At 46.3% G+C, this 27,828-nt stretch overlaps 1 protein-coding gene across 1 annotated transcript in view; it reads left to right on the top strand.

Moving 5' to 3' along the window:
- Positions 1-27,828, top strand: part of LOC147728408 (uncharacterized) — a 143,504-nt gene that overhangs the window by 5,223 nt on the left and 110,453 nt on the right. The window contains exon 2 of the mRNA XM_086963280.1: positions 27,187-27,593. Coding sequence (XP_086819406.1) covers positions 27,187-27,593 — 407 coding nt within the window. The remainder of the gene's footprint in view (positions 1-27,186; positions 27,594-27,828) is intronic.

The raw sequence follows: 27,828 nt of genomic DNA, 5'->3' as shown, positions 1-27,828 counted from the left end.
CTTTATTAATGTGCTTTTAGTTTGTCATGCAGTATGCCACTTGAACTACTAGGGAAGATAACACATCAGCAAGCTGAGACTATAGCAGTGAGAAACAAAAGCAAAATGAAGCCTAACAGTCCTAATGATGTGAATCATGTGGTTTGGAAATTTGACCTTAGATCTCTCTCCAGGAAGACACTGCCCGTCTCCCACTGTAGGTCTTGCACAGCACCATAAAAAGCTAATGAAAAAGCTGCCCTGAATAGCAGGGCTTCCCCCTTTGTGTTGCAAACAGTGTCTAATGTCCCCAGCAAGGATGTTAGCAATTCTACTCCTATTGGGCGTCTTGAATCCGGTGCTGACCCCTGCATGCGTTGTCAACCTTTTAAAGCCTTCCTGACTGTGAAGTTATTAGTGGTATCCTGTCTCTAGTTCGGGCAAAGAAAGATATTGCTGCTACCTGGTGCCTGGCTGCTGCTGCTGAGCGCCCCTCCTCATGTAGAGCACCTAAGTAACGCAGGAGGACCCCTGTGTCATGCCACTCCTTCGCCCAATCTTTTCCCAAGGATGCACAATATTCCCAAAAACGCCCCTTCATAAGCTTTCCTGGTCCTGGGAGCTAGGCTAGCTGCCATGAGGTTCAGTAGTTGGGGCACCAATCAGCCAAAGAACTTCTGGGAAGGATGTTGGATTCGCAGCTGCACTGGGAAGGTGTGCTCTGAAGATCTGCATCTTGAAGCGAGAGAGTACATCAGCAGCATGATTCAACACCCCTGGTACATGTTTAGCCCTAAACAGTATGTTCTCTTTCATACACAACAGCACTATCTCTTTTAACAGGCGGAGAATCATTTTATACCTTCCTGCCTGTTGGTTGATGTATTCAACCTCAGTCATGTTGTCAGAACAAAACACCACAGACTGATTACGCAGTCTTTCGGGCCAAACTGTCAAGGCCACCCAAATAGGGAACAATTCCAAGAAACCAATGTTGGTTGTTAAATCATTCTGTACCCATGGTGCTGGTCACTGCTGTGCCACCCACTCATTACCTAGAATGGCGCAAAATCCCACACTACCTGCAGCGTCAGTCCATAAGCCCAATTCTGCAGAGGTAGTGGGTGGACCGGGCCACACTACCCTGCTGTTGAAGTCCTGCGGGAATGCCATCCAAATCTGCATGTCCTGCCTAACCTCAGCCGACAGCCTGGTCTGGTGGTGTTTTTCCTTTAAACCGGTCATGGCCTGGGAGATGGAGCGGGAGAATGGTCATGCCATTGGAATCACTCTGAGAGCAAAGTTCAACTGTCCTACTGTCTGTTGTAACTAATGTAAGGTAACCTTATCCTGAGTGAGGCATTGCTGCAATGCTGTCCTGAATTTTTTAATCTTGTCTGCAGGTAAGCGGAAACACCCTTGGACTGAATCTAACTCAATGCCTAGGAACTCTAACGTGGTTGTTGGTCCGACTGTCTTTACTGGTGCCAGGGGGACCCCAAAAGCCCGCATGAGTGCGCAGAATTCCTGCAGTGCTCACGCACACTTCCGTGAACCCACCAGCCCCAGGATAAGAAAGTCATCTAGATAGTGCATGACAAACTGATGCCCAGTCACCTGTCTAAAAACCCATTCCAAAAATGAACTGAATTTTTCAAAGTAAGCACAGGAGACCGAGCACCCCATTGGCATACACATATCCATGCAGAGTTTATCCTGAAACTGAAATCCTAGCAAGTGAAAATCCGCTGGGTGAACTGGCAACAAACGAAAAGCAGACTCAAAATCTGACTTTGCAAGCAATGCACCAGGTCCCAGACCCCTAAGCATGTCCACAGCTTGGTCAAATTACGCATATTTCACACTACACATCTCATCACTGATGGCATCATTCAATGAGTTACCCTGAGGTGCAGATAAATTGTGAATTAACCCTGCACTTGTTCTTTTTTGGGGACTACCCCCACAGGGGAGCAGACAAAATTGGTTACCGGAATGCAGTCAAACGGCCCTATTATTCTGCCAAGGTGTAGTTCTTTAGTAATCTTCTTCGCTGCCACACCTGGGTTAGTCCTAACTGAAAGGTGTTTTTTGCATTCAGGTGCCCCCACATAGTCAGGTGCGGGGACCCTAAACTCATGCATGAAACCTTCTTGCAGAGTCCTAACAGTAGAATGACAGGGAGCCAGGAGTCATAGCCATTATGTCAGTGGGTGAATGTGCCACTTTGTGTACCCCACCTTCATTCCTGTTTCCTCCCCCCCTTATCTGTAGATTTCTTGAGACCTTTGGACTCAGGGTGTGATGGGTTAGCGCAGATTGAGCAGGCATGTTTGAATTTACACGTGCCCGGCGTCCTGGTACATGTCTGCCTATTAAAATCCCAACATGTCCCTTTCCGTCCTCCACCATTACTTTGACTACGGGCCTGCCTGTCTTTTGGGGGGGCTGAAAAGGCTGAAAGGGCTGAAAAGTTTGCACTGCCTGTCATCTAATATTAGATTGCACTGTACCAAACTGATTATTGGACTGTGTTGCCCAAAACTGATCCAACCAGGATATTGTGTCTACCTGGTCCCAGGAGAGGGCTGGGTCAGCTGACTTAGCCCTCCTGAAGTAAATGTCATACTGCTTCCAGTCCCCCCTCCCATATTTGGCGTTGGCCATAGTAATGCGGTTCTGATAACATGCCATCTGTGCCTGTATGTTAGGAAATTTTTCTGCCATTACTGCCATGAATGCTGAGAAACCCATGATCCAGCTATTCAAACTCTCTGTCCAACCTGAATTTTAAACACTCTGTTGCCCATTCTCTAGGGAGCATCCAGTCTTTCTGCTTCTTGGCTTCTTCTCTTTCCTTCTCGTCCAAGAGCAAAGAAAACATGCTAACAAAACTGCCTGACCATATGAGTTCTTTTACCTCGTGTGTCACGTGCCTAGCCACATTCTCTCTACCAGTGCGGGATTCACCCACACCTAACATTGGCAGTGTCACCTGCTGAACTCGCACCAGCGGGCTCCATCAACTTCACCGGCCTGCTCTTGTTGACTTCAGACGTAGAAACCCCACTGTTTGGGTTGGGAAGAGAAGGAGTATCCTGTCCCCCACTTAGCGATCCCCCAGGTTGTGATACAAACTGAACTACCATCCTTCTTGCTTCAGTCACTGGGTCCACCCCTATGGTGGTGGTGTTTCCTTTTGCCCCCACTGATGCTGACAATATCCCTTCTCTCCCTAACCAAGAGAGAATTGCCACTAAATGTGCCACCAAATCAGATGGGACTGGGTTAGCGCCGGCGGGGGCATCCCTGGGTACCACCCCCAAGTAGTCAATGGGACCTGTGCCCCTCTGCCCACCGGAACCACCCCTCTAGACATATCTCCCCGAGGGGCTTCTCCTGCCGGAACGACCGGTACCGGGGCTACCAAAGGAACGCCTCCCAAAGGAACAAATCCCGATGGACCTCCCAGAGGGACCACCCCCGTGGGGGCAGGCTGGTATGGGGCATCTAGTGGGACCCCCCCTAGTGGCACTACTCCTGATGGACCGGGCACCTCCCCATCATTCCTGGGCTGCAAAACTGGCCCCAGTGTTTTTGGTTTTGTACCTCCTTTCTTGGGCCTAACCCACTTAGGAAGAGGATCTAATTCCCCTCTGGGCTTGGGAAGAACTATAGTTCTCTTGGGCCTCTCCAAAACCCCCCCTTCCACCCTCTCTCTTAGATCTGCAAGGTTCTGCCCTAGCTTATCTACTTTTTTCCATCTCTTGTCCATGGTGACCATCTTACGTATCATTGTCTACATCATATATTCCATGCAAGAGCGCTTTTCGCCCGCTTCATTTTACTGGGCATTGTTGCTCAACCGTTTGCAGATTACTTTGACAGTGCTTCACACTAACACTGTGTTTACAATGTTAGCCCTAAATAAACACGTTCACTCTTGTAATGGCACACAACAGTAACAATACCCCCACACTGCTTCCAGGCCTGGTACTACGGTCCAGGCCCTTACCTTATTTTGTTGGAGGTACACAACCGGCCGTAAGCAACCACGCAAAAAGAGCTGCACCACACCAGCTAGTCCGGCTGGTTAGGCAAGTAATCTCAGCCCGTTCAGTTCACAGAAGCGATGGAATGCCGGCCTGTCCGTGTCACCTTCTATTGCGCCCCAGATCCTCCGGTGTTACTCTCTTGGTTGAATGGACTGCTTCCGGACGTGTCAGTTTCATTGGGTATGTTGGAGTTCACTGTAATACAACAAACAGAATTACGTGCAGACCCTCCTGCACCACTGAGTAATACCACGCCTCTGCGTGACCCACAAATTGATGACAAATGATTCATTTTGCGCTATAGCTTCTTGCTGCACAGTGTCCTAAATACAGCTTGATTTAGTCCAAAACGAATGGCCACACCTTATGTCTGTGCTGTTCACCTTAAAAACTTTGTATGCGCAAATAATGGACAGATGTATGCGCTCTAGCTATAGCTCCTTGCTGTATAGTGCCCCAAATACAGCTTGATTTAGACAATAAGTTAATGCCCCCACCGTCTGTCTGTGCTGTTAAGTAGCGCAAATGGTGGACAGATGTGTGCGCTCCCAACAATCCTTATTAAAAACGAATTACCACCCGGGGATAATTTACAACGTCGGACGAGGCCGGGCGCTGTCCACAATGAGGGGTTATAGGCACACCAAAACGGAGCACTCCTGCTATTCGCCGCTCCCCCGCCCGCACTTCAAGATTTAAACTGATTGGCACTGGCAGCAATAAAATTGCACGCCCAGCTTCTCTGCCACACTGCGCTTCTCAATAATATCTGCACACCCGCTTCTCTGCCACAATGCGGGGGTCTAACTGCAGAACAGAAGCGCTTCCGGTGATCGCTGCTTCCCGCCCACTAGAAAGTGCGCCCGCGCAGCTTCCGCTGCTACCGCAGCACTCATCCGATCCCTCGATCTCGACCGCACCAGCTGTCTTGCCTGTCTCTGTTCCCGCCGACAAGCCAAGATTCGGCCCAGCCGCACCAGTTTTTGCTACGATGCCCTTCCGTCAGCAGCCCCACAGCGACGCGGTGTACCTGCAGAAAAAGAAATAAAAGACGCCGCTCCAATCGGGATCCGCTGCTGCACTCTGTGATCCGTATAACAGGGGGGATCTGTAATACAAAAACAAAATTAAATAACAGCCTCCTAGCAAGGCTGATTTGCTGGGGAGCGCAGATGGCAAAGGGGAAGATTCCTCTGCTCCCCAGCCTTTTATCCCTCAGTTTCCACCAGACCTGTTCTAACTGGCCTGGTGGTGGCCACTTGTGGGACCCGGAAGTGATTCCTGTCACTTCCGGGTCTTGACCCCTGGCCGTACGACTATTGTGAATAGGGGCGCCTGTCGCGTCACTGCTGTGCGCGACAGCCCCGCCCCCCAAGTTGTCAGGGGCTGGCAAGACTGCCAAATTCTCGACATGTCCGAATCCGGCCCTGCCTTTTTTAGCCTCTTTCTAGCACTGCTCAAGCAGAGGAGGGAGTCCTGGGCAAGCACTAGAATGCGGAGGATGTCCGAGCTGAGCCGCAAGAGCCTGCAAAGCGTGACGTGCTGGGCCGGCATTTTGCAGCATAAATCAAGTAGTTAAAGTGTGGCGCTTGTAAATCGGGTGCCACAAGAGCCTTTAAAGCACTGTGTGCCAGTCCACCATTTTTCAGGAAAGCCAAGTGTTACTAAAAAATGCAAAACAGCAGTTAATGCACACCACTTGTGAAATGGGTACCGCTAGAGCCCTACAAGGCACTGGAAGTGTGCGTTGTGATTTGAAAAAAGTATATAGCCATACAGCACATTATTATGTGTTTAGAATCAGGTGAACGCACCTCCATGAACAAAAGCCCACATGTAGTATTTTGTCATGCAGCACATTATCATGAGTAGAGGATTGGGTTAACGGGATTACACAACTAAAAGCCCACATTTGATTAAAATGCAAATGCTGTTGGAAACATGAGTGTGCCATGCTGTTTGTACGAGCTGAGGCAAACAATAAATAAAAGAGTGAGCCCAAAGGTGCCTTAATTAAAAAAAAAGGCTATGCTCAAGTAACAGGGGTAGTCTCCTGGGAGTTTTGGAAAGACCCAAAGACGAGGCTAATTAAGCATACTGGCTAAACAAAAGCAGGCATTTATGAAGGGCTGGAAAATGAGCTAATGGAAAAGATGAGAGGTGCTAGAAGTCCCTATTCCAGATACAGCATGCATCGCAGAGCAGCACATTCGCTGTCTAGGCTCGACCTAAAAATAAAATGTATACCACATACTCAGTCCATCATTGTCTAGAGTCAATCAGCAGGACAACAGTGGACACAGTGGCTGATAAAGCTGGCTGCAATAGGACATCTCTGCACGCATCTATGATTTAACCTGAGGGGTTCAGGGCATGAACACTGGCTCAGAGAAGTTAGGGACCTTATCTTAGCATACAAGATGGAAAATTGTCCATTGTGTGGATTTGGTCCACTCTGCTGATACTCTGAATGGTTAGTGTCAACAATTCAAAACAGTGCATCAGGAGCATTGTCAGAGTCCATCGTAAAGCATCAATCACAAAGCATACTTTGGTGATGTTGCTTGGCCTATCGAAGACCAGTTTGTCGTGCTGCAACCTGTTGAGGTCCCCTCTGCAAGGCCTTGCCACACCCTTGTATCTGACAGTGCGGCAGAGACAAGTCCATCTATCATGCTTGTGGAGGCCACTTGGATAGGTTGCCATGGGACTGCATTTGATATGTGCTGGGGCTGCACATGTGCTGTCTCTAAGCTGCTGCAAGAGCACAGAGGAGCCACTGCCTAGTCGCTTGTGCAGCCACAGGGGTAGATGAGTCTTGGTCAAGACTCGCTCTCACCACCAGGATCAGGGTGCAGGCAGAGTGAGCAGGCAGTCTCTGGTTGACTGGTTCTTCTGAGTATCACTAGTGCTTCTGTTTGTAGCTCTGATAGCAGTGTTGGACTCCATTCAAGATGTTCCTTGCTACATGAATGGTAGTTGTGATCACGCACTAGACAGGGGCTTGCATGATGGGGTTGCCATTCATGTGGTGAACCAGCGCGACAGGTGGCAACGACTTCCCTTGATGGTTACAGGCCTTCGTTCTTGGGAAGTCAACAACTGGAAGTGATGATGGCCAAGTGTTTCCACTCTTTCTTTGTGGAGGCATCCGCATCTCTTTTGCCTTGATGTCTTGGTTTGCTGAGCTGTCAGTGACTATGTCTGGATAGAGATTCTGGGGGCCATTGGGCAGAGAGACAGTTTGCATGTTCTTGCAGCTTACTCTTGGTTTCCCGCTGTGCTGTTGCCAGGTCATCCTCGTTTCACCTTGGTGGATTGCTGGTTGTGTGTCGAGATGCGCTCTGTCAGCAGCTTGAGTATTCTTGAGCATTCCTTTCGAGCCTGACCCCTCTTGATCTTCCCTGTTGGGCTTGGTTGGTCATCAGGTTTCCCACTGTAACCCCGGCAAATCACTCTTACACTTCCTCTTCCTCTTTCTCCTTGGTGCTTCGGCATGCAACTTCTTTATCCGCATCGCTGCGGCGGCTTTTCCCGCTGTGCGCGGCAAATTCGAAATTACCGCGTTACGTGACGAGCTGGCCTTGTCATCCGCGCAGGACAGGTAAGCGCGATGACGAGCCCAGCTCGTCAATAGCCTCGAAGGGGTTATAATGGTGCAGTTTAGACTTCTTGTTTCAAGTATCCTCTGTGTGCAGTGGCATGCACTTTCTTCAGGGCCAGCCAACATGACCTCTCAGTGGTCGACTGTCTCCGTAGTCCGGCCTCTGGTGTTGAACTCTGGCTTGGTCATTATCAGGACGGTCACTGACCTGGTTCTACGCTTCTTCTTGAGTGTAGTGTGGTGTCCAGCCATGTGTCTCCACTTCAGGGACCTTCTTGGAGCTACTACTTTGTAGGTCAATATGTGTTGCTGGCCCTTTGCTTCGAGTGTCTTCCCTCTGCCTGACCTTCTTCTTCTCTGGGTCGGTGTGGCATTATGCCATATGTTGCACATTCCCTCCTCATAGACTTTCTTGGAGCTCCTAATCCGGGGTGTTTTCTCTTCTGGGACCTTTTTCCGCAGACAGTAGGGAGCTGTGGTTCTGACCCACTTTCCCTGGTGGTGTAAGAACTGCCATCAAGCCAGGTTGGTGAGGTGTGATATGGTGTGCCTTGAGGGTGCAGGACAATGTGGTCCTACAGTCGCGCCATTGTGTGTTTATGCCCACCTACAGGTTTAGCTTCACTTTCCTTGGGCTTTCTGTTGCCTGGGGCTGTGTCCATCTGGCAGGCATGGACAACCAGTGTAGTATATTTGGGGTTCTCAGACTCTTTAATGGGTGGCACCTTGTAGGTTGCAACTCTTGCTCTGGGTGTCCTCTTGTGATGCCTCCTCTTGTTTGTTGCACAAATGCCAGGGTCGGAGCACTCTCCTCATTTCACTGCTAAGCATCTCTAATGATCTTCTCACCTCATTATAAAGACAGGCTCCTGTCTGCTTCCTCTCTGAAACCAGCACCCTGGCAGTTTGGAAATACAGTAGCAGCCTCTCCTTCTGGCTTGTCAGACCGAATCTGGGAACCTCCGAGGCCGACTTCTGTTGTCAGCTCTAGGCTGGGGGCATTGCAGGCTTTGCCACCCAGATTCACTGTTACTGTCTCTCTTTGGCAGTGTCCCTACTTTTGTTACTACATTTAGCTGGTGATGACCTGGTGCACTACTATGGCTCAGTAGTAGGGATAGTATTTGATACTGCAGCTGTTGGACTTGATGAATTGAATAATACAGCCTGTTTGAGGGCCCTGGATTGTTGGCATCTTACTTCCCCTGGTTGTGACCTGCAGGGAGCACAATCTATCAATACCACACTTGCAGCATCTTCAGGCCGCTGTGATGACTTGCAGTGTTTGAGTTGTTCTGCTGTTTTTTCTGCAAGGCCCTGTGCCCCTTGTGTTAAGTGTTTGCCTCTCTTTTGGTGTCAGTCGAACAGCAGCAGTGCTGTACACCGACCCATGCAGATATTGAAGGCTTTTTATTTGTTCAGAAACAAATGTGCCCTTACCAGTTGACTTTTAGCACCACACTGCCTCTATAACTGAGTTGCAGCTGGCACAGGGATTTTATGAAATGTGCAGTGCACTGGTTGAATGGTGCTATTCTATGCACCTATTGATGTGTTCTTTTGGTTGCAGCCATTACCTGTTATGCGTGGCAGTCTGTCCTTTATTGTGCTTTTTCCTCACTTATATGTAGGCTCTCTCATTGGGTGGCTGGGTAGCAACTCTGACAGACCAGCAAGATGCTGATGCATGTGAGGAGCCTGCAGCTGGACCTCGGCCTCCTGTTGTTCAATTTCCCTACGTACTTCTCTTTGCCGCAGGCCGTGGAGGATATGTTGTAGTAGGGGTGGCAGTGGTGCACCGTTGGAGCCTGCTTTGTCCTCCTGCTCCTGGTGAGTTAGGTGCTCTTTTGTTGGGGGGTCCCCCTTTTGTGTCTGGGCTGCAGTACTCACCTTTTATCTATCCAATCCTGTATTGTCAGAGGTGGTGGGGCATAGGTGGTAGCACACATCTCCCATTGATGCAAAGTGGCCCACTCTGGTGACATCTGAAAATTTGCTCTCTTTTAATTTAATTAAGAGAGGCATGAGTGCAATCTACTGGCCAGCGGCAGACGCCGAATCGCCTCTGTCATTTTCTGTTCTCAACAGCCTGATTGTAGGCGCAGATTTGGGAGGTGCTGAGGGTAGGCACCAGCTGTTTTCTCTTCTCATCAGCCTTATTGTAGGGCTTACTGAAATCTCCTTACTGTGTGGGCAGCTCCGCCGGCTCTTGATCACACTGAACGGGTCCCCATACAGCCATGGCAGTGCCCCCCTTATGGTCTTACTAGTGGCAGCTCCTAAACTTGATAAAATGGCCCCCTCGCTTGCTTCACACAGATGGGGCGCCCCTCCTTCTCGGCAGGCCTGGGGTGTCTCACAGCATGTTGTGGTGGCCCCAGCTGCCTTCTGTCAGGTGATACATTTAAAGATGATTTCTATTTCCAAATCAGACGGGTCGCGATGGGCTGCCCCTTTGCACCAGAGCTGGCGGTGCTATTTATGAGCCAATTCGAAGAAAAATTAATCTATGAGAATAATCCATATATGCAATGGATCGGATGATGGCATCGATATATAGATAACATTTTCTATACCTGGACAGGAGATGAAGAACAACTGACCTCGTTCCACCGTGGTTAAATAATAGGACTGAACACATAAAGTTTAGTTTACAACATTCAAAACGCAGACTACCATTTCTAGATGTGGAAGTGTATTGCTCGGAAGGCAACTTGGTGACTACGCTTTACAAAAAAGAAACTGACCGCAATAAAGCCCTACATTTCAGTAGCTATCACCCAAGAAGTCTTAAAGAAAATTTGCCATTGGGCCAATTCTTGCGTATCCGCCGAAACTGTACCTTTAAGGACGAATACATGTTCCATGCAAATGCCTTAAAAGAGAGACTATCAATTTGCGGATATCCATCTAAACTACTGAAACGAGCTCTCAAGAGAGCATGGTGGACACCAAGAGATACACTCCTAACAAAGAATACTAAAAAGGAGCAAAACTGGATAGTTTGTGTATCAACATTTTGCCCCACGTCAAATTGGCTAAAAGAACAGATCAGCCAAAGCTGGCACCTTGTAAAAGATCTTGATACAAGATTTGATGAGCCACCACTCTTTGCAAGTCAAGTTAAATAATGCTTTATTCGAGATTTCACTCATAAAAGCATGAACAATCAAGAATATAAAATCAGATTAACAATCATTTCTGTTACAAGATAAAACTTTCAGTTAAAAAATAGGACTTGATTACTATAAAACAGATTAAAACTTGGATGTTGATGCAGAATAAAATTTTATAATAAAACATTTTTAAAAGCAAAGATAACAAGTATAAAATTTGAGGCAGGGATACAACTTGGCTTCTAAAAATACCCAGCCATGGACGCTGCACTACAATTACTCCAGTTCCGAGCAGCCACCTTCTCCCAATAGATTTCATTTATGATTTTTTTAGTAGGAAAGGTGGTTCCTGCTGGATCTTCCCAAAGCGACCGGAGACCAAGTTCGCTCAGAATTGTTCTAAGTGTTTTAAGCCATCCGATTTTATGAAATACATCCGCTTCTATGATATCTAAAAACCCCTCGGCATAATGGGAAAGCTCAGGTGGAGTCCAAAGCCTTCGCCAGTATAGAATCGGGCAAAGCTTGACCAAATCTGCAACCGCTTTTCTGCCCAAGTCGTACCTAAGAGGCAGAAGTGGGGTGCTCTTAGGGGCACCGGTAATAGCCCGAAAGAACTTGTTTTCCGAAGTTTGGAGTGCCACTACCTTCTTGAATCCCACAGCTCAGCGCCATAAAGCGCAGAGCCAAGAACCTTCGCTTCGTATACCTGCAGTGCTGGCTTTATTGGTTTCGTCAAAGATTTTCTGTGTTCCGAACCAAGAGCTCCAGCCAATTGCCTATGCCTTAATGTGGCAATATCTATGTGCTGGGACCATTTGAGATCATTAGATACATGGATTCCCAGATATGTAAAGGCATTCACTACTTCTAAAGAACGACCGTTCATAGTCAACTTAGATTTGAAGCTACGGTGGGGGTTAAAGACCATAAGTTTTGTTTTAGCCACGTTCACTTCGAGGCCATGCTCCCCGCAAAATTGGTCGAAAATAGACAGAGCACACTGTAGTCCACTCGGGGTCTTAGATAAAATCAGCGTGTCATCTGCGAACATTAAAATAGGTATTTTAGTGCCAGCTAAGGAGGGAGCATCCACATTCGAAGACAACATACGAGTCACAACCCCGTTGATATATAATGTAAAAAGTGTGGGCGCCATCGAGCACCCTTGACGGACACCCCGCTCCACCTGGAAGTCTGCGGTCACCACTCCCTGGCCCCCCCACTGGATTTTAGCGGTTAGCTTCGTGGAGCCTCATGATCATTGTCAGCAACTCTCCTGGTAGACCCTGGTTCCTCAGCACCTGACACAGCTTGGACCTAGGTACTAGGTCGAAGGCCAGCCCGCAAGTCGATAAAAGCCGCGTACAGGCTGCCCCCGCCCAGCAACACGGTCCTCCACTGCAGCAAGGTGAAACGGAACACCTGATCCACCATACTAGTAGACCTGCGAAATCCCGCTTGGAATGGGGACAGAGCGTTGTTCTCCTCAGCCCAGTCAAGGAGTCTGTTTACAACCAATCGACCAACTACCTTTTGAATGGTGTCAATTAGGCTTATGGGCCTATAGTTGCCCGGGTGGGATCGGTCACCTTTCTTGTATACAGGTATTATTACTGCACCCTGCCAGGATGTCGGAATGGATGCACCCTGAGCTATTGCATTGGTAAGGAGATATATATACTTACACCAACGCTCTTTGTCGTTTATGAAGACGTCTGCTGGCACGCCATCTAAACCTGGGGCTCTACCACTGGGCACTGTACTGAGGGCCATCCTCACCTCGCTGGTACTAAAAGAATTATCTTTATAGTAAACAGGACTTAAGTCAACCGCCACGGTAGCAGGCTGTGTCTCGGCGTACTGGGGTTTAAAATAATTGACCCAATCCTCCTCGGGTACGTTATTATTAGGATGGTCGGGTACTCCCTCTCTGCCTCACTTTACGATGTTCCAAAAGAACCTGGAGTCTTTCCTATCACTAGCTGCTTTTAACTCTAACCAAGGAGCTCGTCCCACAGTTTCTTTGCCTTTGTCATACTATCTTTATATTCTTTCCTGGCAGAACGAATAGCCACAGGTTGTCTACCTTTAATGGCAATTCCTAGGGCTAAACGTGCCTCCCTACATTGGGCATTGTACCATTTTGCCAGCTTGCGGGTTTCCCCTCTGTTGTTTTTCGCAGGTTTCAAAAAACAATTCCTGATGGCACCAAACAGAGTATCATGGATTACAGTGACACAGCTCGTCTCTGGTTGGACAGATTAATTTGTTCGATTGCCAGTATTGCTTTGTCAGCTTCAGTGTTAGCGTTCAGAAAGGATAAAAGTATAGCAAACCACATAGTCAGAGCAGCAATGCCAGGACAAAAGCCTCCGTCTCTCATAGAATATTTGAATCTACCACCCATAATAGGCCATCACCAATGTGGCACATGTGTCTGCTGTCCTTTGACTATGGAAGGAGATTTATTTCAACACAACGGAATCTCGTGGAGACACACAAAATTCACAAATTGCAAGACTAAATATGTTATATATGGTATCTTATGCCCTTGTAACAGACTCTATATAGGTAAAACCAGCCAAGAAGTCAGACAGCGAATCATTCAACACAGATCGCGGATTAGAAAAAACACTCTGACAGCCCCATTGGTGTAACATTGGATCGATCATTCACACACAGAGAATGATGTGAAATGGACAGTGATCTCCAGGGTCGAACCAGACTCAAGAGGAGGTGACCTCGAGGCAAAGCTATCTACAAGAGTGGCAACTCTGATTTTGAAATACAACTCTGCAGTGACAGGGTTAAACGTCAGAATTATACAATCTATAATGCATATAGTGCCTTGTTACTTCATGGCTGCCACAAAGAACAGGAAGGACTAGTTCATCAAAGATATGGGAGTAAGCTCTGCCTACAAACAAAAACTGCAGAAATTACCTCATATAAATATTTGCAAACAAACTTTGAGGAATGAGGTCTGAGGTATAATCAATTTAAAAACCGATACCACTAATCAGTCTCACCGTCCTGGGAAATATCGATACAAGTATTATGATTCTAATTGGTGTCCAACCCGATTTTTGCTGAAGAACCACTCATGCACTGAAAGACCACAATTACCGAGACACTAAGCGGCTGACTGACAGTTACATTTATACTGAGAACGAGTCCCACCGTCTTGGGAATTATCGACATAATTATTATGTTCTATCTGATTTTTTCCCCGGAGCACAATAAAGAAAGAACTACTCACGAATTGAAAAACTACGTTTCCCGTGATGCAAAGCGGCGGACTGACAGCATAAGCACCGCTAAGCAAATGCCACCTCATTGAGGAGCAACGGCGTACTGAGAGAAGCTGCGCTGAGAGGAGGAAACTGAATTCAATTCAAGGTATGCAAACAAACAGTTCCTTCAGAGCTCCAGTGTTTCGTTCTGAGTCAGATAATCACGCGGAAATAGTAACGACTCCGTCAGTAGTTTCTAACAATTTCGGGGACTATTATCATCATCATGCGGAAATAGCTGCAACTGCGTTTTTGAATCATAATGCAGCCGAGTTTAACGCGGTCTTCCTCCTTCCCCCCCCCCCCCTTTTCCATTTAGAAAATGATTATGGAGAAGCAATATTGAATATACCATCTTTCCAATTACGGACTACCCGAAGACTACGGTAATACTGCAGAGCTTTGACATATAGCCTTCCCTATGACAGGAGTCTTTGGAAATCTACAGGGTATTTTATCTTTATTACAGTACTGGTGGCAAGTCCCATGAAGTTTTGACATTTTTGGTTGAATCCTGTAAAGAAAAGAAGGACTTTTGGCCGCTTTCTTGAAAGAGAAATAAGGTAACGTGCTGGGCTAGTTGTTTCGTTTTATAGTTGAGGTTTGCTTCAGGTGATTGGATAGTAAGGACTGCTTTTTTATCTTTTGCAGGACTGAACCCTCAAGGTCCTAAGGAGAAACCCCTTTAATCAAGGGGTTCGAAACGTGTCAACCCTATTGTGTTCTTTGGCCAATCTTGTTATTATTAATTTTGAAATTCAAAAATTGGATAATTTTTTGCGATGGCCTATTGTATGACTAATATTTTGTCTAACTAAAGAAATTGAAAATAAAAAAATAAAAAATAGCACCCCACCTCTTTAAATAATAAGTAGGTTCTGATGAACCTTGGTGAGGCTATCCAGGCTTTTTTATATTTGACACTCGTTTTCTGGTTGTGTATATTCTTCCTTTCAATCACTCTATTTCCTTGATTGGATGACTCAGAAGTACGGTATGATAGTTTCACAGATTGAATGTAGGATGGTGAATGTGTTGTGAATCTTTTACCCATGGCTAATAGACTTTTTATGATTTTTGCTTTTTTCTCACAGTGCACGAAGAAGTCACAGAGTGATTTCATTTTAATATTACTTCCTCTCCCCATTGTAGAATGTAAAAAATGTCTAATACATTCTTTTGTAAAGAAATATATTGTGAAATATACAATTGAAATTAAAATTGATTGAGATAGTCACAATCAGTTTGTGGTGGTGCTACAATTGCTTAAGTCATTTTGTATTGAATTTTGTAGAATTGTACGGCAGTACTGGCACTTTGTTTTTGTTGATAATACGTACAGCGCGGCCTTACTGCGCTTCAGCCAAACCCTTTGTTGTTTCTTGATTTTCTGTTCTCAACAGCCTGATTGTAGGGCAGATTTGGGAGGTGCTGAGGGTAGGCCCCAGCTGATTGCCTTTTCTTGCAATGGGCTTGCAGTGCCCAGGCGCCTCGTGTCTCATGTGTGCACTGCTGCTTACTGAAATCTCCTTACTGTGCGGGCAGCTCCGCCAGCTCTTGATCACACTGGACGGGTCCCCATACAGCCATGGCAGTGCTCCCCTATGGCCTTACTAGTGGCAGCTCCTAAACTTGATAAGATGGCCCCCTCGCTTGTTTCACACAGATGGCACCCCTCCTTCTCGGCAGGCCTGGGGTGTCTCACAGCATGTTGTGGTGGCCCCAGCTGCCCTCTGTCAGGTGATACATCACAGGGCACACCCTTGTGAGACATCACAGGGTACACCCTCACTGGCAGTCCTGGAACCAGTGGAGAGAAGGTGTCCGGGCACAGTGGGAGCAACCATTCTCGTGGGGGTTGTAGAGTTATGGGCACTAGCCCCACATGCTAGTGAAATAACGACTGAGTCACAGGTAGTCTGGGTGTGAAACTGGCATCAGGCACTCGTGTCTGGCCCCTTTTATTCTTAGGGTCACCTGACTGTTGATGCCTGTGATGGATGAGTGTGGGGTGGGTGTTAAGGCAACCTCCAGGGAGGGGCATCGGCATTGCTTTGCCGGCAGAACACTACAGTCACTATAACTTTTATGGTTAGACTTTCAGCAGTTTCTTCACTTCAGGACAGGATTTTACTTTAAGCAGTTTTATATAGCGCCAATTTGGCACTCTTGTTACCTACAGTAAGTCCCACACAGCAGGATTGCTGAAAAGTTGTCAGAGGCCACACGCCCTTTCTTCACCGCTCTTCAAATGTGCCTCCTGGTGTACTACTAGTAGGAGGATAAAGTCCCCTTGGCTCTAGAGGGACCTTGGGGGCCAAGTAGCCTCCCGGTACCTCTTGTAAGTCCTACACAGCGGAATTCCTGAGAGCTCGTCGGAGGCCCAGCACCCTTTCTCCACCACTCTGCAAACGCGACTGCTAGTTAAAAAACCTTAGAAAGTCACACAAAAAACAAAGGTTACAGGGACAATATAGTTAGTAATTAGCATTTAAAAAACCTTAGAAATCCACTGAAAAAAACAATGATTACAAGCACATTTTAGTTAGCCAATAGAAAAAAAACTGAGAAATTCACTAAAAAACAATGGTTACAGGGACATTCTCTTTAGAGTCATATTTTAATTATAAAAATACAGAGAAATTCAGCCGTTATAGTTACCTGAGTAAATTATAACTCGCGCCCCCTCAATGCACTGCTTATGACCTCACATATTACATCACTCATGACATTGTCAGTGACATCACTCATGACACCTCAAATGGCATCACTGATGACATCTGGGATGACATCATCCACAGCCACTCTGACCTACTCACTCACACCCCTATAGAATCTTTATATGCACACTGCCACTCCCACACAGGCATTCACAAACCCTTTCCTACCCCACTGGCCACATATGTTGTAACATTAGTTTTTCTCTACTGCAGTCACACGTTTATAATTGATATTTCAAACAATATACCTCAGAATGAAGCTAGCTGTAGTGTGTCTCATTTGGGATGGCATGCTGTTTAAACAAAGGCATCTGAATGCCTAGCTGAGAAAAAATTGGGGCTCTCTCTGGTAACAGTATCTCTTGCTAAAAGAAGCCAAGCAGTGAAGAAGGCAACACAAAACGTTGCCATGTTGCTGGTTGAGATTGGTGTAGTCAGCACAGAGAATAACATGTTTTGGACTTGAAATTCAGACTCAGATGTTGATTGTTGTCAAAGAAAATTCCGTCTCACAATTTGATTGACTCTGAAAAGCTCTTACCGAAAAACGTAATAGTCTATTAGTTATAGAAATTGCAGACAAGAGAATCTCCTACACCGGCAATGCAAACAAGCTCCCCGAGGCAAGATGCGAATAGATATCCTATTTCTAGTATCAATCACATGGTTACATTTTCATCAAGAACAGAACCAGTTGCATAGAAGAGAGAGCATTCGTAGAAGAATTTCATAAACATTAAGAATGCGCATGGTTTTTGGCTGAGCAAGATGGAGTCTAGAATTCATACCTTAAGTGCCAAGGTTAACTAGTCTCATTTCAGAGGCAAGAAGACAAAACATTATCCTTTATGCACTCCTTGTGTTCTTCCATAGACTTCTCACTCTCACTCTCTTAATTTCATTATCCATGAATACAACATTTTACCATTTGTTGTGTGCAAATCAGGGTGAGCCCTACTGATCATGGGACTCAGCAATCAAATGTCATGCACTATCCCAAATCGGGTAATTGTCCCCACCCCCCTGTAGGCACTATATTACTTACTTGCTGTCCTTTGTGACGACTGGCAAATAGTGCAGCAACAAAGGACCTCCACTTCTGTCTGTCTTTGACAAGTTTCTGTACGGTGCCCCAGAGGTGGTTCAGGATTTTCATGTCTGTTTCCACAATATGCCTCCGGTTATTATTTGGATTGCCTTTCTTTCATTTGCCTTCTGGGGTCCAGTGGAGAGCTGTTCTTGTGTTGGACTCTTGTTCTCTTCTGACAGTGTGCGTTTTATCTATCTCTATTGTTGTCTCATAATGACGGTGTCCATGCTCTCTTGATTGCATCGGGTGAGAAGTTTCTGGTTGGAGATGGCCCATGGCCAGAAAATGTGATTTTTCCCAGGTTACTGGTGTGAAAGGCTAAAATGTTTGTGATGTTGCTTTTTGTTATTTACTAGCATTCTCATCCATTCAAGAGTATGGACAGCTCTGGTTGGCCATCAACTTGATGTTGGTGCTGGACTGAGATAACTTTCACACATTGTTCAGCATTCTGAAGACATACATGGCCTTGTTCAGTCTGCTCTTGATATCACTGCTTTATATCATGTCTTATAGTAATGCCTAGGTAAGTGAACCTTTCAGTCATGGCTAAGTCCTTTCCATTCACCTTGACGGGTGAAGGGTTTGGGGTGTTGAGTGGCATGACTACTAATTTCTTCATGTTGATCTTCAGGCCCACTTGTTGTTAATAGATGTATAAGCTGGTGTGTGGGTGTGACAGCAAGGCTAAGTAATCTGCGTAGTCAAGGTCCTCCTGTGTAGTGAATAAGGTCCATCTGATGCCATTGACTTGCTTTTCTGTCATATGTTGCATCTCCCAGCTAACATTATGCATCCCTGTCTCACACCAGTCTAGACTTCGAAGCTATACTCTCAGCTTGCATTTAAAAAGATTAAACAAGCTTCTGATGAGGAGAACTATCAGTTGCAGTATGCCATAGGCTCTCAGTATACACCAGAGGCTATCATGGTGTATACTCTCAAACACATTCTCAAAATCAATGACGTTGATGTATAGTTGTCTGTGCCACTCAATGCACTTCTCTATAATGTTGTGTAGAGTAAGGGTCTGATCAACACACTCTCTGCACTTGCGGACCTCAGATTGTTCTTTTCTAAAATGTTTGTCTACAGCATCAGGAATGAGCTGTATATTGATTTTCTCCAGAATTTTACTCAGGGTTGACAGAGGTGATTCCATTCCCATTGTTACAGATGGGTAATGCTCTCTTCTGTGGAATCTTGATGATTACTTCTTAATTGAAGTCATCTGGTTCTTTCTTTCCCACCCAAATCATTGTAAACAGTAGTTGGAGGATCTTTTCTGATGTTTCAGGGTTTGCCTTGAACATTCTGCATTCAGGTTGTCTTATCCAGGAGCTTTTCTGTTCTTGGAAAATAGGATGGCAGTGATGATTTCTTTTTTCTGTGGTGGAGCAATGTTAATATTCAAGTCTGCCTATGCTTCTTGGATGTCTGCTTTGCCTGTTGGTATTGATCTGTTCAAGACTTCTTTGAAGTGCTCAGCCCAGCATGCTTCCTGCTCTTTCTCTGTTGTGAGTAGTCTGCCTTGCTTGTCCATGAGCTTTGCAAGTTTCATGAGATTTACCACTTGGTTAGCAGAGTCTGATCTGCCTCACTCCCCAAGACATAGCACAGATATCAGAACAAAACTCTGGAGAGAAGGTAAAATAGAAATAAGAGAGAAAAGAGACAGCTGGGGTATCACTTTGTTTGATGTATGTTCTCTCAGCTCAGGGGACTCACAGCACTGTTCTTACAGGCAGACTAATGTCAAGCATGACTTTAAACATTTACAGTAAATGCAAGAAATAAACAAATATTAAAGTTCACACTCAGAAGCAATGGAATAACATAGGTGTTTTTCATTGTTATCCTGACCTTGGTGGACCGGAGTGAGGCTAAGCCTACATGGAGGAAGTCAGTATTGGAAATGGCGAGCACCAGGTTGAAAGCAACTTGGAAAACAATTAAGAAAAAGCAAGGGACAGAAGACAGCAAACAAAGCCAATTAATAATCCTGAAGCAATTCCAGCTTCAGGCAAAAGGTCAGGAAGCAGAGGAAACTGAAACATGGAAAAATAAAACAAAAGTGAAGGGCAGGTGATATGGCGAATGTTAGAAATGGGAATTTCTGGTTGGCTAAGGCTTGCGCCAAAGCCAGGCAGAAACCACCATTCTAAGTCAGGGCAAGGAAGTCACCCGCCAAGACAACCCCTGCTCACCCTCTTGGTAGCTTGGCACGAGCAGTCAGGCGTATCTCAGAGGCGATGTGTAAAGCATTTGCGCACGCACCCACCAGCAACAACATCCCAGGCCCCCCACAAAAGGAACTCCACACAAGGTATATGTAAAAATAGCCTTTGTATTACAAAACACTTTAGATAAAAACACAAACTTTACAATGTGCCAACAGGCACGGGCAGAATTTACAGGGGATATATGTACAGGACAGGGCCACATGGACCACTGTCAGGAATAAGCACTTTTAGAACTAGAACAATTGCAGCACCAAATAATCACGTAGCACACAACCAGTAACCACTGGTAAAGGTAAGTACCACCTACGCAACCCTAACAACCTTAGGAAAATATCACGCAGGGAACCAGGACCTCACTAGCAACACCTGTACTAGGAAGAACAACCACCTAAGTATCACAATACATTTAGGGGCATAGGCATAAGAACATTACACATGATGCATCACAACATTCAGAGGTGTAGTGAAAAACACATGATGCATAAACATACATTTAGCGGTGTAGGGAAAAGCAACTTTGTACATGATGCATAAAAACTCATTTAGAGGTATCAGAACACAGGGTGCACAAAACATACAACACACAGTACATTTCCTAGCACCCTAAGAAGCGCATAACTCACAACAAAGTCCAGGTTGCGCCACTGCGCCAAAAACCTAAACGTAGCAGCTGCCCCCTACTTGCTAGGCAGCTGAGGACAGGGACAGAACAGGGCCTAAACGCTGCAGCTGGCACTAAGTGCTGCGCAGCTGGGGAAGGCCAAGGTAGGGATGAAGGAGTGCGATCACTCCTGAGTCCAAAGAACAAGTCCCCTAAAAAGAAAGACCTAAACGGTGCAGCTACCCACTAATTGCTGGGCAGCTGAAGACAAAACTGCGACAGGGGCCCTCACTGGCCCCTAGGAACGCAACTGCCATCTGTGGGAGCCTTCTGGGCCCTAGACATCAATACTGCGCAGACCGGTGGAGCCCTCGAGGCTCTTAAGTCAACCATGCTCCTTGGAGCACTTTGGCTCCTAATCTCATTATGCGCAATCCAGAAAAATCAGACCTGGCCCTCTACGGTGGAGCTTTTTGGCTCTAAGACAACAGGCCCCTCTGGCCCTCGGGACCCCCACTGGGGCTTTTGAACTCACGGGGGCCTTCGTTGGAGGCATGCATGGCTCTGGGGGACAAAGGCTCCAGGGACCCCCACGGGGCCCTTGAAACTATGCATGAGCCATTGGTGGAGCGGCCTGCTGCCTTCTGGGGCCGCTCTGATGACGGGCACCACTCGGGTGCCTGGGGAACACATGTGGCCTTTCCCACCCCCCCCCCCCCCGGCCCTGCCGTCTCAACTTACCAGCTCTCGGCGCGGGGGGGCTCTCTTCATCGGGCGGCGCGGCAGGCACCAGCAATGTGCCTTGAGCCCCTCCGCCTCCCGGGAACCCTCGGTGGCGCCTGCGGGCAAAAGGCGGGGCTCTCTCTTCGGCCACTCGGGGAGGCGGGGTAGGCTCCCGGCCTCCCCACGCAACATCCATCTTCTGCAGGAAGCATCTCTGGTCTCCCTCTCGGCACGGGAGACCGGAACAGACGAGGCAAGGCTTCCCCCAGGCAGAGGGAAGCGGAAGGGGAAATGATGCGCCCTGGGCCCGCCCTGAGTCAGGCGAGGCAGCCTGGCTTCCGGTTCGGCCCGGGGCAGCTTCGGCAGGAGTGTTAAGAGCGCAGCTCGGGCCGCAGCGGTGATTGGAAGGGTAGGCTCCCTCTTAAGTTTAAAAATGCGGCAGTGAGGGGTAGGCTCCCTCCGGAGGCGGAAAATGGACAGCACAGTGGGCACCCGCCATATAAATAATTAAAGAAGCGGCAAGACGCATGGTGGGCACCTGCGCAACAAGTATTTAGCAAAAGAGGGGGAATCCCTACGTCGGGATTCCCCCAAGGATGATTGCAGCCCAGTGCTGCCATGGAACCACAGAAGCGCTCCGCCATAGGAACAAAATAAAGCAATCTGCAGACAAAGAATTAAAGTGCTCACCAGGCGCTAAGTCTGCAACAAGCCTTGGCAAAAGTAAAAATAACGCAATAGGTCCCAGAGGTCCAGGACATAAAAAGGTGGAGCACAGTAGCTCCCAGAAAAGGAAATGCCTTCAGGCATCCAGGGGCTGGGCAGGGCTCAGAGAGGCAAGCCGTCCCCTGGGCCCCAGCAGCAGCACGCCCCTGGTTGATTCAAGCTGGCAAACAAGAACATTTTACAAGAGGTCACAGCCTCTTTTTATACACAAAAATCCCTTTGTCTAAAGGTGCAGGGTGGGGGGAAAACCAGGCGCAGCTGGTTTGGGAGCACTCTTGATGGGCTCAGCCCCTCTCACTATTCACTGGCCATGCTAGGGTCATTAGACGCACCACAGGGGGCGGAGCCAGCATTGTGTGGGGAAAGCCCAGCCCTATTAAGGTCCCAGGTGCACTCCCCCTCACATCAGCAGGCTAATCTCAACACTCACCACCGGGGCAGACCCATCCTGACTCCTGGAGCCAGGCTCAACAGCCAGCTCCAGACACAAATTACACAACCATGCCAACTTCTAGAAGTGGCACTTCCACACTAGACACAATCACGCCGCATACATCATTGCGCAGCATTTAATCTCACGAGTCTGCACATACCAAACTCGCATCTGCACTCCCCACACATCAGGAACTACCAGGGACACACACATTCCCCATGCATTCCTATGGGAGGGCAGGCCAATCTCACACACGCACTCAGTGAGCGCACGCACTTTACACTACGCCACAGTGCTAAAGTGCGCAAAGACCAGAAATCATTATAATTATGTAACACTAAAAGGCAAAAGGTTCAGGGGTGAACCTGCGAGAAGGGCCAAGTCCAACAGCGAACAACCTATAGCAACAATGAAGGAGCCAATACAACACACGACGTTACCAGGCACCTTCCCAAGGGAAGTGAACAGTTTATAAATTATGCTGCCCCTAATGACCTAATGGCATACACACAAACAGGTTACGTAAACTAATCACGAAGAACTGGCAGTTAATCTCAGGCATCGAACCCAGTATAGGGGTTCCAATGTTCGCCTACAAGAGAGGGAAGAACATAAAGGACCATTTAATCAGATCTTCTCTAGAAGAGATAGCACATACCACCAGGGCACAACAGACATTATGGGGGCTCCCAAATGTAAAAAGGCAGTTACAAATGTGGAAACTGTGTGTCATGTGCCTTTACCACCAACACAAAAACCTTTGAACTTAGGAATGTTAAACACACCCTAGAGTTCTTCGCCAACTGTAACACTAAAAATGTAGTGTATTGCATTCTATGCCCCTGCGGTTTACCGTATATTGGCCAGACCCAGCAAGCCATCAAAGCACGTATTGGGCAGCATCGGAGCAGGATCAGGAACTCTGTTCCGAATGCCCCACTGGTCCAACACTACCAAGAAAAATTGCACACTGCAGATCAGCTAACATGGCAGGTCATAGACAAAGCACAGATCCCAACAAGAGGAGGCGACATGCCGCAAATACTCCAAAGATTGGAGTGTCCCTTGTTTGAACGTACCAATTCAATAAGTGAAGGACTCATCTCTGCTGAAGAGTGGCGAGGCTTCGTCCCCTCACTAATACTATGAAACTACATTGATCCTATTTGTCTGCCCCAGTTCATTAACACTGTCACATGTACTACACCCAACACACACCACATTGCCAACAATAGTGTAAGTAGGTATACTAGAGCGCAAGACCATTGGTATGACATTCCCACACGTGGTCTGTGTTCATTATCCTTCACTGTATTATTGCCTTAAAGTACAGCTTCCCAGGCCACTAACCACGGGCCACTTGGAACTGACTAACGCTCAGTCATTGTTGTAACAACAAGTGTAACATCACAAGCTATATTGTCATTTCCTTCTAGTGTATATTAAGAGTTTGCTTTATTTTATGCTTTATCGTATGGTTCGTTCACAAAATGAAAAGTACCACCATTATAGTATGTTTGTCTGTCAAGAAGCGATATACGACATTAGAAATGAAATAATCGTTTGCTAACGCCTAGTATATATTGCCATAACGTATTACCGATATCCATGTCTGCATTAATTTGTGTATGATTATTGTCACTACGTGTTTGGACTGTATAACATGCATCTTTGCCTTTATAATGCCAGACAAACCCTTCCTATATCCTTTTTTCCCCACCTTCCTCGCTGTGGCTCAACCATTACCCCAGCACTGGAATTGACATTTCAATCTCATTACCAAGATTGCCAGTCGTTAGTCTTCTCACCCTTTCCATTCATCGCGATCGCCGGCACTCGGGATCGATCCATCACTCTGTCATCCCCCCGAGGCCTATAACACACGCGGTTTGGTATGTGGCACTCCCTGTTATCGCGCAGCCCAGACACCAACCGAAATCGGGATTGTCCGGTCGTTGAAAGGCAGCATTAAGGTATGTTCGCACTCTAGCCCATCCGCTCCACTGCATCTGTCCCAACACGGACTTGCAGCCCTCGTCACTTACCAGGCCTATATCTTTTCCCTTAACAGAGCCAGCATTGTCTGAGCCGCCCTGCACCACTATTTCCACTCAGCATTGTCTAAAGAGAGTCGCTTATCCCACAGCGCCCCCGAGTGCTCATAGGTGAGTACGTTTTTAGACTACTCTAGTCAGTTTGAGAGCGAGTTCATAGAGAGCATTGCCTTAGTTCCTCCATTCTGAATCCCACAGCCGGATTCATTCCAACGACTTCCACACAGTCCACAGGGATCCCCAGAGACCGCTTCTGACTCCTGGCTGACTAACGCCGTCACGACATGGGTAAGTCTAACCGCCATACAGTACCAGTCTCAAGTGCGATTTTTGCCATGCTTAATTGGAAGATGAACTGATCCTATCCTTACCTTTCCTCATAAACAAAACAGGTCCCGGCCGGGATCCCTGTAAGTTGCGCCATTCACCTACTTCACGGTGTCACCAATTACACGCACAAGTTAGGCCAGACTTGAACAGGTAATTCCTTACTGCTCAAGGCTTACTGCCCTACCAGCAATCATTTCTTCACCGCATCCTTGGCCCACATATTTATTCTAATTATTGCTTCCTTTAGGTGCCCCACACCAACTAGTCCTGAAGAGACCTGTTACCCCAACCAGGTCGAAACGTCGTCGACAAGACAAAGAGACAGACCGTGCTTGACAACAGTTGTTAATACATTACAACTGCTGTATCTATCCTTACTGAAAATTTCGGTCGCCTCTTTTTTCAAAACCAGGGGGCATATTATCAAGGGGGTTTATCTCCGCTTTTTTGGCTTTAAAAGTCAAGAAAGCGGAGATAAAATGATCTCCCTATTACCTAGCTGTCGCTAACACCAGTTAATGACAGCTAGTAGGAGAAAGCGACCATCTTGGGCCCCACTTTGCATGTCAGTGATATTTATCAATAATGACATGCAAAGTGGGCGTGCCAAGATGTTAGCGACTGGAAACAGTCGATAACATCGCTATCTCCTATTACCAACTTTTGGTTTGGCTAAGCGCAAATATCTCCAAAAGCTAACACCTGCCCTGAGCAGTTCTTAGCCATGCTATCCAATGGGAGGTGGATAACATGGCTAAGAGCATTAGCTCGCTAATGCATGAATATCGCTGACTTTTCAGCGATATTCATGCATTGCGGGCGATTTTTATCGCATTTGCGATAAACCTTGGTAATACCAAGGTTTATCTGCGATAAAAATCGCCGCAGCTCAGCGATAATGTTTTCATGCTAACCAAGCAATAGCGATAATTATCGCTATTGCTTGGTAATATGCCCCTTGATTCATACTTGAAACCTCATGTCACTCACATTTTACTATGTTTCACTGTAATATGTTAGGTTCTTTTGTTAGAGAATATTCACTTGTGACACACTATCACTTTTTCCTATTGTATAAATGTATATACTGTGTGAATAATTGTGTATAAATTGCTGATTTCTATCTACAACTTCTGATAACTAATACATTTGCTCTATGTGTACACTACTTCCTTGCCTTGCGTCTTCTTCAGAATCACCCTCATTGCCATTGTGCGTTTAGAGTATCAGAAGTATTTGATATTTATCCACAGGAGCCATTGTTTTTGTTTAAAGCCCCTAATGACCTGACAGCCCTACCCCTTGACCTCCAGGCTAGATGTCCTACACAGTCTCAAGGATTCTAATGCTGCCTCTACTATGTCTTCTTTTCACAGCAAGTCTTGGTTTTGCACACCATGTTCATTCCTGATAAGCACACCTTTCTATAGGTATTATTCATTGTGTTAAACTTTCCAGAAAGTGAGGTGCGGCCACCAGATTTGTTTTGCCACATAATTTGTGTGGACCTTCAACAACACACTGTTTACACCCAAAGTGCCCATTGTGCTGATCACTTGTTATATTTTAGGAGTCAGCAGAGGTTACCATCCAATATAATTTGTTTTTTTTGCCAGTAGTTGTTTTCATACCTTTTTTTGCCAGAGTTCCATTTGCCTAAAAATAGAGTCCTGAATTATTTGAGAGACTAGCGTCATTTACCTACAACAATATCCAAAAAACGCCACTATTTGTGCTGAGGTTTCACAATGTAACAGCTGTAATGATAGCTGATGTTGGGCCACTAAAGAAATTAGTCATTGTTTTGAAAGTCTTGGAAAATGTAAAGTATTTAAATATTGAGAATAAATAAAATCTGTTGTGGTACAGAAAAAAAACAAAAGATACCTAATTAAAAAAAACATATAGCAGTAAAAATTAGATAATCTAGGGAAACTGCACCTTCTAATCTGAAGACAACCATAGGAAGATTATCTGGCCAAACCAATTTATATTTTCCATTTATTGAGTTATATAAATTAACATTTTGCTTGTTAATTTATATAGGAGTTATTCTTTTTATTTGAGGTATTAAGGTTGTCTGCATTTGTCTTTGAAACTATAGAGGACACAGAGAGAACCCAAAAAACATAGCTACCATGGAGTATTATTTCATCTGTTACTCCTGCTCTTTATGTTTGGCAACCACAAACTGGTCTTGCATTTATCTTCCACAGAGACATGAAGAAATGCCAGCAAATAATCGAGATGGAAGGGACTAATGTTCTGGGAAGTTATGATGAGAAAGGACATACACCAGCACACTGGGCTGCCCTAGCAGGAGCAACAGAAATACTACAGTATTTTCTGAACTGTAAAGGACCTGTGGATGAACCAAGTCTGGCCGAACTGGGACAAAAACCTATTCACTGGGCAGCTGTCAGTGGTGACATTTCTGCTACAGACCTATTGCTGAAGGCTGGGGTGTCTCTAGAGGTGGAAGACCAGAAAGGATGTACTCCCTTGATTACAGCAGCACAGTATGGACAAACAGCACTCTGCTGCTATTTAATAAGTAAAGGTGCAAAACTGCACGCATGTGACTCTGATGGGGATAATGCTTTGCACTGGGCAGCTTTCAAAGGTGAGTTATTGATTTAATAAAGACATTCATTTTAAAAGGTGATAACATTATAGTTCCTCAATTTGATCTTATTTGCTTATATATTTTGCTATTGAGGAATTTGACTGATGCAAACAAATAAATAAATGCTTTGGCGAAGTCAAAAAGGCCTGGCGTTGGCCGCCAGCCTTCTGGCAATTCTTCTTTAATTTTGTCATGTGTTTGCAAAACGTTGTTGTTTGGAAATATACTGGGC

Source organism: Lissotriton vulgaris, chromosome 3_1 (assembly GCF_964263255.1).
Source record: "Lissotriton vulgaris chromosome 3_1, aLisVul1.2, whole genome shotgun sequence".
NCBI classification, from domain to species: Eukaryota; Metazoa; Chordata; class Amphibia; order Caudata; family Salamandridae; genus Lissotriton; species Lissotriton vulgaris.
Note: the sequence above shows the minus strand (reverse complement) of the source record. Positions and strands in the feature narration are given on the sequence as shown.